The sequence below is a fragment of the Sylvia atricapilla genome, chromosome 13 (genome assembly GCF_009819655.1).
Source record: "Sylvia atricapilla isolate bSylAtr1 chromosome 13, bSylAtr1.pri, whole genome shotgun sequence".
NCBI lineage: Eukaryota > Metazoa > Chordata > Aves > Passeriformes > Sylviidae > Sylvia > Sylvia atricapilla.
Genome location: NC_089152.1, coordinates 14,972,102 through 14,985,050, shown reverse-complemented (window position 1 = coordinate 14,985,050; position 12,949 = coordinate 14,972,102). Strand labels below are relative to the sequence as shown.

General features: G+C 37.9%; 1 protein-coding gene across 6 annotated transcripts in view; it reads right to left on the bottom strand.

Annotated features, from left to right (window-relative positions):
* Positions 1-374: 374 nt before the first annotated feature.
* Positions 375-12,949, bottom strand: part of TJP1 (tight junction protein 1) — a 157,700-nt gene continuing 145,125 nt past the window's right edge. For 3 of the 6 annotated variants that reach the window (XM_066328548.1, XM_066328551.1, XM_066328552.1), the window contains 5 exons: positions 8,256-8,431; positions 7,112-7,553; positions 5,669-5,886; positions 5,230-5,373; positions 375-1,973 (listed from right to left, as the gene is read on the bottom strand). In XM_066328548.1, the coding sequence (XP_066184645.1) occupies positions 1,879-1,973; positions 5,230-5,373; positions 5,669-5,886; positions 7,112-7,553; positions 8,256-8,431 (1,075 nt within the window). In that variant the 3' untranslated portion in view covers positions 375-1,878. The remainder of the gene's footprint in view (positions 1,974-5,229; positions 5,374-5,668; positions 5,887-7,111; positions 7,554-8,255; positions 8,432-12,949) is intronic. The other 3 variants (XM_066328550.1, XM_066328553.1, XM_066328549.1) reach the window with 2 other exon arrangements.

Sequence of the window (12,949 nt, the reverse complement as noted above, 5' to 3'; positions counted from 1 at the left end):
TAGTTAGCCATGGAATACTCCAATCAGGTAATGGGGTTTTGTAGGAATAACTTTAAACTAGTAGAGCTAAACTATGTGTAAATCTACATGCCAGAACACTACCAAGGTTTTTGGAAGATTGGGTGTCACAGGTAAACTAGCCCAACATAAAGAACCAAGAGAGAAGTCTACCACTCCTACTTGTATTGATAATTCCAATGGATCCACACTGGAGCTCATCATTTCAGCAGCCCTGCTGCAGACACCTCCAACTGACTCCTCAAAGGAGTTCTGCTACACCTATGAACATATGGCAGAATCCAGCTGTCTACTTACACAGAAAAAAAGCCAAAATTGTGTTATGTACACATAAATGCATTTCAGAAACAATAAGGTACTACAATCACCTTTATTATTTTAAAAACAGTTTTATTCTGTATATTTAGAAACGTGTAATTTTTAATAACTGCAGAGAAAAAAAAATCAGCCACACCTGAATAGCTAATAACTCATTAACAGAATGCAGTGGTATATTATCTAAACAGTAGTAGTGCCATTGTGCCGTAATAAATTGTCTATTAGTAAAAAAATACATTTCAGGGCACATAGTACAGCATCCTTATGACAAATTACAGTAGGGATACTTTTCAAGAATTTAATCAAAGTAGAGAATTCCGAGTTATATTCTTTAAATGCAGCACTTTAAAAGGTAACAACTTTGTGCATTTTTAAAAAATGTCCTCGTTCGTATATTGTAGAAATGCTGCTTTATTGCTGCAGATGTCAAAGTTCAAGGCTCAAAAGGTATGAGAATACAAAGATATCCTTAAGAAACTTCGTTTGTTTTTATATATATTTATATATATAAAAAGGTAAAGCTTATAAAAGTTAATTTACAAACCAAAAACAAAAGTGGTATGCACGCATTATATACAAGCAGTCTATAACATCTATAAATTTTCAAATGCATAGCAGAAAACATACCATCATTTTCTTCTGGTTCTCTTCTGGCTGATGAACACAAACAATGCTCGTTCTCTAAACCAAACTCACAATTTTTTGTGGTTGTTGTTCCCCCCCACCCCAGTCTCTCATGATATAATATCTACGTAAGCACAAAAGCCATACAAACTTAATACAGAGAACTATGAGAGCTAAGACTATTAAAAACATGAGGGTAAGGCATCCCTGCTGGTTAATAGGTCTGTAATAATGTGGTTAATTTACAAATCCACAGAGGCATCTGAACCATAGTCATCCCACATGCTTTTCCCCCTCCCCCCTGTTCTCAGGACAATATTTCCATATACAGTAAGTAGATGTGTTTGCATTACCTCTCAGCAGAGGAAAACATCTAAACTGTGCTACCCCAAGCTGACTGCCAATTCATTGGACATATACACCAAAAGTCATTTAAAAACCAGAGACCAAAAGGTAGTCTTGTGAGTTAAAAACACACAGTTGCAAAAACGCAGGCCAAAATCTGTGTTTTCGACACTGGAGTATGAAAAAAATTTAGTTCCTCTGTGTATAGTTTCATTGGTACTTTCAGGTAACAACAAAATACTAGTAGTGTCCTTTAATAGAAGAAGAAAAAAAAAAAAGCAACAACAACAAAAAAAAAAAGGAAACAAAAAACCCAACACACAAGAACAACCAAACCAAAGAATACAGAACCTGCAAACCCCTTGTTCCCCCTGTACACTCCCTGCTTGTGGCATGTATTGTGACCATGGTTCAAAGAATGTACTTGCTAATTCATTGTTAGTTAAAGCAAGATGCTTAAACACTAAGATCCATTATCACTTATAGAACAGTTAATACTTGATAGAGTGGTTCAGTTTATATGTAAGGTCCATCTCAGTTTCATATTATTTACTCAGTCAACTAACTTAATATTTAGAAGTGGTCAATTAGGACTGAGACACAGTTTGCTCCAACAAGATAGTTTGGATCCCCGGGAAGAGACTTGTTCTGCCAGGTTTTGGGGTCACCTGTGGGAGGAAAACACAATGCTAGTGTTTAGTATCTGCTGTCACACAGTGTACATCTTGAAACAACCAAGCTTTTGGACAGGAGCTTTAAAGTTCTGAAGCAACACCTCTTTTGGTTTTTTCTTGGTTTTTTTTTTCCTTTGTTGCTCTTTTGTTTGATGGTTTAAAAAACCCTGCCATTTTGCATGTTATTAATAAAAAAAATCCCTTCATTTTCATATAACATAGGTCAGTTATTCAAAACAGATGCTGTGGCACTCAGGAACTGGTAAACGTAACTCAAGACTACTCTGCTGCACCAACATAGTGCTTTCCATTTGAGATTGTTAACAGTAAATCAGGAGTTCACTGGCTCCTTCCTAAACTGCCATTGTGAAAAAAAAAAAAAATTTAAAAGCTAATGCTGGTAAGATGCATTTGAAGTGTCTTGGAACAGTTCTGAGCACAGATGAGGCAAATCAGAAGTCATGTTGTAACTAAGCATTATGACACATTGGTAGTTTTATTTTCTATGATGAAAATAATTGTAGACAGGATTGTAGTCATTTTGCAGCTACATCCAGTATAGGTGTTTAAAAGCCTGAAATACTGAAAGGTATTCCAGTTAACTGGTACATAAAAATCTTTACAACACATCTTATCTACTCATGGTCAAAGGTTCTGGGTAACCATCTGTTACAACAGAATGCCATCAGCTGCCATCTCACCAGACCAAAGGTTACACTCCCTCTGCACAGTCAATTGTCTCTTCAGTGGAGACTGTATTCTTTATTTACCCACCTAAAATCACTACCAAGTGTTGCCACTACACAAAAGGTGTGATCATGCCACTATGGTAGAATGTGAAAAATGCACTGAACTTCTCTGAAGCCTTTCAGATAAATGACATTAAATAGCTTGGCCAAATAAATCTGCCTTGAGGAGAAACGTGGTACAAGCTTAAGAATCCAGTCACACACCTGAGACCTCAGTATTAAGCGAGAATGGTACAAATTCCACGTAATTTTCTTGAACTCATGAAAACAAAATGAAGTACACAATGCACTGACTGATGGCAACATCTAACGTAGTGACAAAGAATAGAAGTGGCTGGTGTATAGTCAGAGAACACAAACAAATTTACTCCAACCAGCTGATACTGCTTATTTCAATCAAAAACCTCAACAAAGCTGGAGAATTTTTCCTTTTATAGATTGAGGAATTTCCATTCCAAACTCATATGACCAAATGTATTAAAGAGTAGCGCAGGACTGTAAGACGGTCGGGTCCTAGTCTTGCACATGAGATAGGCAGACTTGTTTCCAACCCTTCCTTCTAAATACATAGCTATGGAGGATGTTTTTCCCATATTTTCCCATACAACTGCTTTGAAAAGGAAAATAAAGAGATCACTCAGTATTTTTTTATGTTCTAATCAGTGTGGCCATAAAAGGCAACTTTTTTCCCAGTCAGCATTAATACCAGAATCAGTTAAGCTTTTGCAGGGGTTTAAGAGTAAAATACCAATGTATGAGGCTTAAATGTGGCAGAAAGGATGTTAGTAAGTGCAAATGAATGTCACTTTTAGGACAGAACATGGATACATTGAGAAAAGATGAGGTAGAGCAGACGACTGAAGAAAGAAGAACCCCAGAATTGTATAAATTGTTATAATAAAGCCACCCCAAGAATCAGAGTCCCATAACCAACTAATTTAGAAAGAGAGAAAACAATTATTTATTTAAGACACAGTATGGTCTACTTACATATCATAAGACAGAATTGCCTAATCTTTAAGTTTGTCTCAAAAGAGCAATGTTATGATATACATCCCATTTCAGATTAACAGAATGTGGTGTTATATTTACAGTACAGAAAGTGTTAGGGTTTAAATATACACGCTCTTGCTTTCACCCACACATGCGCGCACACACACATCCCACTTTGGAAAGGGAGGAAAATGTCTCAGTGACTTCAGTTATTGTTTAGGTCATTTGAGTCCTCTCCCTTCACTTCAAGTAAGTTCATGAACAGGTGCTATTAGTTACAAAGGAAGTGCTGTGTTGGTTTTGTACATAGTTGTCGTATCTTTTGGGACTCTATAATTTCTGAGCCCGTGTTTTAACACTGCCATGTATACACACATTGTTAAATAGATGCATGCAACACATGCATAGAATAGCTTATAAAAAACAACTAAAAATTATTGCCATTAATACCTCTAGATTATTGATTCCCCATGAAGGGGATTGATGCTTTAATCTTTCAAAGCATCAGTGCTTTGGTGTTGACAGTGATAGATACATTGGTGAGAGAAGATATGCATACATGGTGGCTTAAATGCTGTATACAGAAATACATTTTTCACTCAGTACTCAGATCACATGTGCACACTAATGGCTTGAATCTTCCACCATAAATTTTGAAAGTAGCTGAATAAAACCTTAAGACTTTTTTCCCAGATGTGCAAACATTCCTTTTTAAATCTCTGTAACCTCACAGCCGTTTCATGAAATTGCTTGAAACCTGCCCAGAATTCTCAATTAGGCTCCTCACTGACAATTTCAGCCAATACATTCTCTCCCTCATCCCAGAAAGCCACAGTGAGGTAAAAAGGAACAGGTAAATAAAATTGCAACCTAGTTGCAACTTTTACTATCAACCAGAGACTTCTGGATAAAGGCAGTAGAGGAGAGATAGGTAGGAGCAAGCAAGAAAAGTCTTTTGGAAAAACCAGCTACATTAGAGTAAATTGTAAATGCTTTTACTGAACACTATAGATTTCTTAAATGACCCAATTGTTAGCATCAACTTGCACACATGGAAACAGTTAACAAGCGTTAAATCATGATTTATGAGCATGCAGATTGTTAAGATTTGCCAGAGTCCTATATGGTTAATTAAGCAACAGACAAACACCGGTTATGTTACAAAGGCCAATCAGAGGTACATATTCATTTCCTCTCAATTTTAGTGCGACTATCATTTCAAGTGTATTCAGCTGTAGCAGTCCTCAAGAAAGAAGACAGAATAGAAAAATATGGTAATATTTAATAGACTAGAGATATTACTCTTTTTCTGCTATCATGGTTCTAGCTATGAATTTGCACCATGAATAAATGTAAGAAAGACATTTGTAATGAAAGTGAAATGGGAGAGTTTGACACAAATACAATGATTGAGTTTTTATATTACACAGCATCACCTTGAGCCAAAATAACTTAAATTATACGATAGCACCCAAAAGCCCCAAAAGGACAGAGGGAGGACAGCATACCCGACGAGGAGTCGGAGGATTTTAGAGCAAAAGACCAACCATCAGGGGTCATAGACGCACAGTGTGGCAGGCGCAGCTCCACTGGCTTCAGGAATTTCAGTCCATGAGGCCCACACATTACCAAGGGGCTAAGAAGTGTTTCACCTGGAGTTAAGAGAAAGAAAAGTCTGTTACTGACTTTTTGGGAAATACATTCGAAGCATTACACAGTTACACAGCAGAGTTACTCAGTAACTCAGTTTAGAAAAAATATGAACATTAAGATCTGCCAGTAAAGCACAAGATTGTTTCTCACTTAAGTGACTTTTCAGTAGAACGCACTGCAATCTCAAAACGAAAGCTATTGAAGCACACTAAGGTTACTTTCATATTCTGTTTTGTTCTTGTTAAGAGAAGAATTTTATTAAATAACAGAACAGTGTACAGTGCCAGCTGTTACCTTTCTCTTTATCCAAAGGTGGAAGTATACTGTTGTCTCTGCAGACTTTGAAATATATTTCTTGCTCTATTCCCTCTGGAATGGCTCCTTGTGGTATAATAATACTAACTCCAGTCTCTATGGAGCTCAATACACCACCATTGCTGTTAAAGACACCTCTTGCTGTGGCTACAACAGTGTGTCCATCTTCCTCCTCCTCATCCTCAAGTGCTGTAGGGCTGAAAAGACAGAAAGCCTAGCAGTTTTATCAATATTTCCTTCCTGAAACTCCAGGGCAAAAAACCCAATTCCACCCAAGAAAACCCCCAAAACAAAGAAAGAAACCCCCCAACAAACAAAAACCCACCAAATCTCATCCACATTCAGCAAGAAATTAAAGCAAGAATTCACATCACCTGATTCTTGTGTTTCCAACTGCCTGCTTCTGGCATTATACATAAAGAGCTTACTCCAGCTACACACTCAGCTTCATAGAATTAAATGCAACTAACATGGGAGAGTTTATTTTTTGTCCCAAAGCCCCATTCTGACTTTAATACCAGAAGAACTAATAATTCTTATTCAAATGACACTCGACTCTTCTACTTACATATAAATAGAAAACAAAGCTTGTAAAAAACAAGCAAAATAAACACTTTTTCCAGGTTGCCAGGCTACAACTAAAGAGAAACTTGTAACTTTAAGGAACCTTGATGAAGTTTTCATAACAGTTCAAAAGAATTTCACTCAAAGAACCAGTAACTCCAAAATCTAGCAGTCTACAGAACTACCTAGCAAAAAACATTTCTCAGGTGCTTAAGAACATATAGGATAAACAGCAAAATTTTAAGTCTGGTTCATGCATTGTTATTATCTTGAAATAAAATATTAATAAAACACTGTTCTGCAAAAGCAAATAGTTTTAAGATTGTAACAGCATTTGTAGCTCTTGACATAGTTCTTATACGTGCTAAAGTGTATTAGGGAAGCAGGAGCTGTAATCGAGCAGCAGTTGGTTTGTCTCACAGTGAAGAGCACCTATATGAAATTGCAGAAGTTACTTTCTCTTTTCACAAGTATTTTTAAAGTATCTCTTATCCACATGTGCCATGAGATCTCTCTAAGCACACAATGAATACAATTTGGTGCAATAGCTATCTTTGGAAATTAATTCTATCTTCTGGAAATAGAATGCAAGGACAAATTATTGCTATCTGCCAGAAAATTGGTAATTTAGTATGAGAAATAGGAAGTAAAAGCCATGCCACTTTCTAATAACAGAATGCAAGACAGTACAGGGACATAGAACACATTTAAAGTATCTATCCTTTGGCAGAATCTACAATCTTAACATCAATCTTTCAACTATAACATCAAGAGAAACTGGAAGCAGAATAAAAACGCTGTATTTTTCACAGATGACCTATGGATGTACAAGGGGAAAGAGGAGGAGCAGCAGCTCACCTTACAGGAATGGCTTTAGGCACAGCATTAACATTATTTGGTTGATATTTAGGCTTGTCGACCTGTACAGCGTAGGTGTCCATTCCACTCTCAAAGTCGGGAGGCTGCGATGAGCCGTGTGCTTTCAAAATTGGTTGAGGAGAATTCGAAGATTTTGATGGCAACTCTGGTTTATGCTGAGCTTCATTTGGCAAGAGATTGTGGTTGAATTTGGGGCTCTCAAACTTGCGCTCAAAGGGCCGCGCGGCGCTCGTGTACGGTTTGGTCGAGAAGCGGTTGTAGGAAGGAGTGACTGTTTTCTGGATCTGCTCAGTTCCATTAACAGGGCCTTTGTCAGGGAAGCTTTTCTGAGGGTAAAACGTGGACTGCACAGTGTCCTCTCTAGAGGATCTGAAAATTGCTGACTTATTCTGAGGTGGAGGAGGGTCGGACACAGAGTTAACTGCAATGAAAATGAGAATACCCGAATGTGTCAGTAACCACCAGAAATGTCTGATCACATTCACTGAGGCATAAGAACACATTTTAGTCAATTCTTAATCTTCAGTATAAAATATATACAGGTTCAGCTTAGCTCTCTTAGATCATCTGTCCTCCTATTGCATTTTCTACATATGGGCAAGTTATCTAACATTCCATTAAACATGTTGGAGACATGGAGAATGGTATGACCTTTCAACAGAAAGGTTAGAATAATTTCCATCATGATCAAACCCTTAGAAAAACAGTACTGCAATACCATTGTGTGCTTGCACAAACCAGAAAATTCAATTGAACTGGGCAATCCCCTCAATGTAAAAGTGATAACAACATTCTCTTTTGTGTTTAGAAGCCTACAACTATTACTCATGTCAGAAGAATTCTGGTCCAAAGCACAGCGAGTTTTACTTCACCTTTGCTGAGACAACTGAGACAGTTACAGGTACTACTAATACCTGGAAGCTACCTGGTTTCAGAGAGAATCACAAAAAAATTTCATAAAACTCAATCTCACTACAGTAAAAAAACTATTTTCAACAATAATTATTCCATGTTTCAGTTAGAGAACAAGAGAGTTACTCCGTAGACATGCTGAAGCAGTCCCACAAGCACCTGACAAGCAATAGCTGTTCCCACAAAGGTCAGCTTTGTTCCCACTGCTCACCTTCAGAAAGTGCAGGCTTGTGGTGTGCTGGGAGAGACAGGACAGGACTGTTAATTGACTGTGGCTGTGTGTACTGGACTGAAGGAGCAGGAGGAGGAGTTGTAACTTGAGGGATTGGCTCATAGCGTTTTTCACCAACAGGTCTATCCATTGATTCAGTATCAGTTGGTTTCCCCCTGTTGAAATAGAATTAAAAACCAAATATTTGACTGTTCAGTTTCCTCACAGCTCCTGCATTCACTGCTAATTTTTGTCTTCTATGATCACCTGATTTCCATTTCTTCCTATAAACATTAAAATATTATTTTCTTGAATAGGCTGTCTCAAATATAAAAACATTTATTGATAAGCACAAGAGATTCAGACAACATTGACCTTTAGAAGATTAGTAACACAAACCAAGGCAAACAAAAGGCAGATGACATTTCAGGTGTATTTGCATAATTGCCTGCTAGATGTAAATTTTTCATTTGGAGTAATTTCAATTGGAGTGTGTTCTCTAATTTCATAGGTCTTTGAAAGAAAATTGTAGATCCACTTCTTTTTGGGGTTGTTTTTGAAAAGCATAATTAGCCAACAGGACAACGGATTCTAGTATAAGTTCTTTAAATACACCTAGTATTTGAACAATGCCATCTTAATTAGAAATGTAATCAGCTTAAGCTTCACTAGCTTTATGTGCATAGTGTAAGTAACTTTAAAATCTTATTTTCAAAACATTTTTCTTTTTCTAGAAATGTTTATCCACATGTTTACTTCAGAAAATGACTGATTTCACAAACATCTGTAATTTTGGACTGCAATATATTTATTGCGCTTACTTCCAGAATTTGTGTTTCAAATTTTAAGTGCACATAATGCCTGTGATGAAATGTAACAGTGAGAGGACACCTGAAAACATCCTCACATCAACAACAGTCTTACCACTTGATGTTCCTTTTCAAGTAGTCATAGCTAGTGTAAGAGCCAAGAAATCTAGGTGATGGCAAAGCAAACAGCAATAGAAGAATGAAAGAAAAGAGTCATTCTATCTTGAGCATATTATTTCTTCACACTTTTCATGTTAGTCCTAGCAGCTGTCATATGACAAGGTTGTTGAAACAGAGACACTATCACAGAGATGTTTCTGACAAAACCTTTACCATATGCATGTGTACAATGATCACATATCATACTTAATATGACATTTGGTCAGTGAATTAGGAGGTAGTAAGGATGTTGTACTGGCAGATATTAAAAGTAAGAATGAGATTACACTAAGCCATTTGTTACAATCTGTATAAACAAAGTTATTCAATACACTGAAAGAAATTAACAACCTCTCACATGGTCCAGTTTGAAACAACTTCTTCAGCCATAACATACACAGAATGACAGTAATTTTGTACTGCATTGCAGAACATGTACTGAGGGCACATTCATAGCAGTTGTTTCTCCAGCACCATCAGCTCATCCAATAGAGAGCCCACACCATGAAATATTTCTGGTTGTGTTCAACACTATCTAAAAGGACATCCTATGAAGCCTAGGACTGTTTATGAATACTAGGAGAGACTGAACCATAAGAATACTGATAGCTTCCTTTGATTTTTAACACTTACCTTGCTTACATGTAGCAAAAAAATATACTATATATGAGGACAGCATTCCCTCATCCCTTCCCTTTCTGTATGCTCAAACATTCAACAGGCAACAACTCTAGACACCAATCACCTCAGTGCTTCAGAGGAGTATGCTATGAAACTAAGAAAAGGCTAGTAACTTTCGAAAGTCTTCTTGACCACCACATGAATGACAAGATCAGTGATCTAAACAGCATTTGTATGAATTTATCTCTAAAACCAGAGTTGCAAAAAAGGCATTATTCTAGATCTACCTCAAAGCTTCCATTCCCACTGATTTTATCCAAAGCCATTTATGCTGCAGCAGGAGTCATTACTGTATGCTCACTCCATACACCCTTTATTCCAGGTGGGTAGTAGCTACCCTCTCAGGAGAGTGCCCACCTGAAATCACTGCTTCCCAGAGGGAGACAGAAACCAGGGGAGGGCAGCCCTGGCAAAAGCCCACAGAAAAACCCAACTCAGTCCACACTGATCAGAACTGCATGTCAGTGTCCTGGGGAATGAAAAAATGGGGAAGACCAGTATCTTTTGATGAAGGGAGGAGAGTAAAAAGTTGTGTGTTAGTATGCAGCACATTGTGTCACAGGCTCCTGACCAAGGGTCAGACACAATCCCACCCACACTGCTCAGGACCTGTGTGCAGCCAAAGTGACCCCCCTACACCTTCTAAGGGTATGAACAAAGCTCCCCTAATTATTCATAGGCTGTTTTCTAACATGTTTCCCACTTCATCTTCACTACAAAATCAAAACTTTAGTCTGAAAGGAAGCAGGAATTAACCCACAGAATGAACCAGCAGCACCTAAGTTATAAGGCTACGGGTGCAACAGCAGCTCTTCACTGATGTTCAGTGGACTCCAGCTAACAGACACTCAGGAGTCTGGATGCTGCTCCTCACTTCCTCCTCAGCTGAGGCTGCAGCTGCTTGTGTGAGTACTCTAAACCCTACTCAGCAAAGAAATCTGCAGCTACCTCACTCTGCAGCATGTCAAGCTAAAGCAGGTAACTACACTGTACCAAGCAGCAACAAATGCACTACTCTAAACGGGGATATCTGCCTCAAATTGCTTCAGCCAGATCCACTGAAACACATCCATTTACAAGTTCTACTATTTTCTCACATCAAGAGAAACTATGCCTTATTCTCCAGTTCCTGACAAGTGTAACGAGCAGATGTGGCATTATCCCTACAAAGGAGCTTTAGCAATGGCATAAATTTCCTAAATTATGAAAATAAACCCCCAACAACATAAAAGAGTAAAATAATTCATAATGAGAAAAATACGTACTGTCACCATACTTACTCAGTGGCAAAGAACTTTACATAATTTGATGTTTCACATTAATATTTAACACTAAGAAAGTTGTAGCTATTGCTCATGAATAAATAAAATCTGTCCTCTGTACCCAGAATACATTATACAGATTATTCAGAAGCAAGAGATTGCATAATCAACAGTTCCTGTATAATCCAAATTTAGTCCTGTTTATTTTTAGAAGAGTTTATTCACAGAACAGCAATTATCATAGAAATTCACTGGGAAAAAAGATTAATACTGAGCAAGTAACAGGAACAACGTGGAAGCTGGTGAAAGGAGAGTCCTAAACATGAATGCTTCCTCAAGGCAGCAGTTGATTTGTGTTTCCACACAAGGACACTGCAGTGCACTAGAGTCAGTACTGTCCAACTGAGCAGCATTCTTGTTTATCTCTTCCCACTTACATTAATATTTTAGTATTTGTCTGTATTAGTATTCACACTGGACTACCCTGGATAAATTTTCTTTCCCATGTCCGTCCCTTCCTGTTAAGGGTTACATTCGTTCGCAAAGCAAAAACACAACACATGTTTGTCCCACATGAAACATGAAACTGTCAGCCTTAAAACCAGCATTATCTTACTCCTCTGTGACAATAGTAAGTCACCTTCCCATACATACAAGCCCTGAAGTTAGACACTAACTCACGATCAAAACACAACCACAACTGAGCAGCCAACAAATACAAGTGACACAGCACTCAGAGGCAGTAGGTAGAAATATGGAACAATCTCTCTCAACCATGAGCTGTTCTGCACCAAGAATTAATAACTGTGTCTGTCTCTCATGCTTTTCACCATGACAACACTGCAGAAAATAACGAATGGACAATGAAAGCTTTTGACACTCCCCAGCTGAAGAATTTTACAATCCTTGCAATTACTCAATGAAAGCTCACAACCCTTCTCCCAATGACTTGCATTTTCAGTGGCAGCACAGTCCATGCCTACAGACCAAAATGGATCATCTGTGGGCAACACTGGGTTTTGTATGTGAGAGAGGAATTATGAAAATGACTGCTATGAGGCCAGTCAGGACAGTTTTCTTAGGTCTGTGCCTATGATGCCCGGAGAGCAGAATAGCGAAGTTCTCATCTTTGCACCAAAAGACACTGGGCAAGTGAGAAGGAAGGACAAGAAGCATCCTTGCCTGAGAATCAGAACTGGTTTCAGATACCCAATATAGACATCATTATGGAAAAAAAAAAAAAAAAAAGCAGCAAAACCTTTAAAATTTGTCAAGCTTCTTGGAGTATTCCAACATTCTCAAGTCACAGAGACAGACAGTGGGAGATCACAGACAATGACCAAGCAAATAAGAACTGGATTCCAAAGTCCCAGCTCAAACCCTTTAAGACAAGCACTGGAACATGGTGTATCAAGTACATACACAAAAGATCCCCTCGCATGTACACTCAACATTATAAAACTTGAGCTAGCTAGTTTATTATTTCATTCTAAAGATCTCATTTACATTAAAGCTGCCAGATTTTCAGCTTGACCTGAATAGTCCATGTTTCAAGTAGGAATACAACCAATGCCTTCAAAAACACTCCATTTTCAGGCTGCATGCCACAAGCCAAGGTAGCTTTTCAGAGTAACAGCTACAGATCTTGTAACAGTTTGAAAACAAATTCACAGAATCAGAACAAAATTAGGTAACTGTGGACAGTATTCAAAAAGTTTGTGTAAGTATCCTCCAAAATAGCCAGCTCCTTACCTGAGCTAAATCTGTGTATGAGCTTTCACAC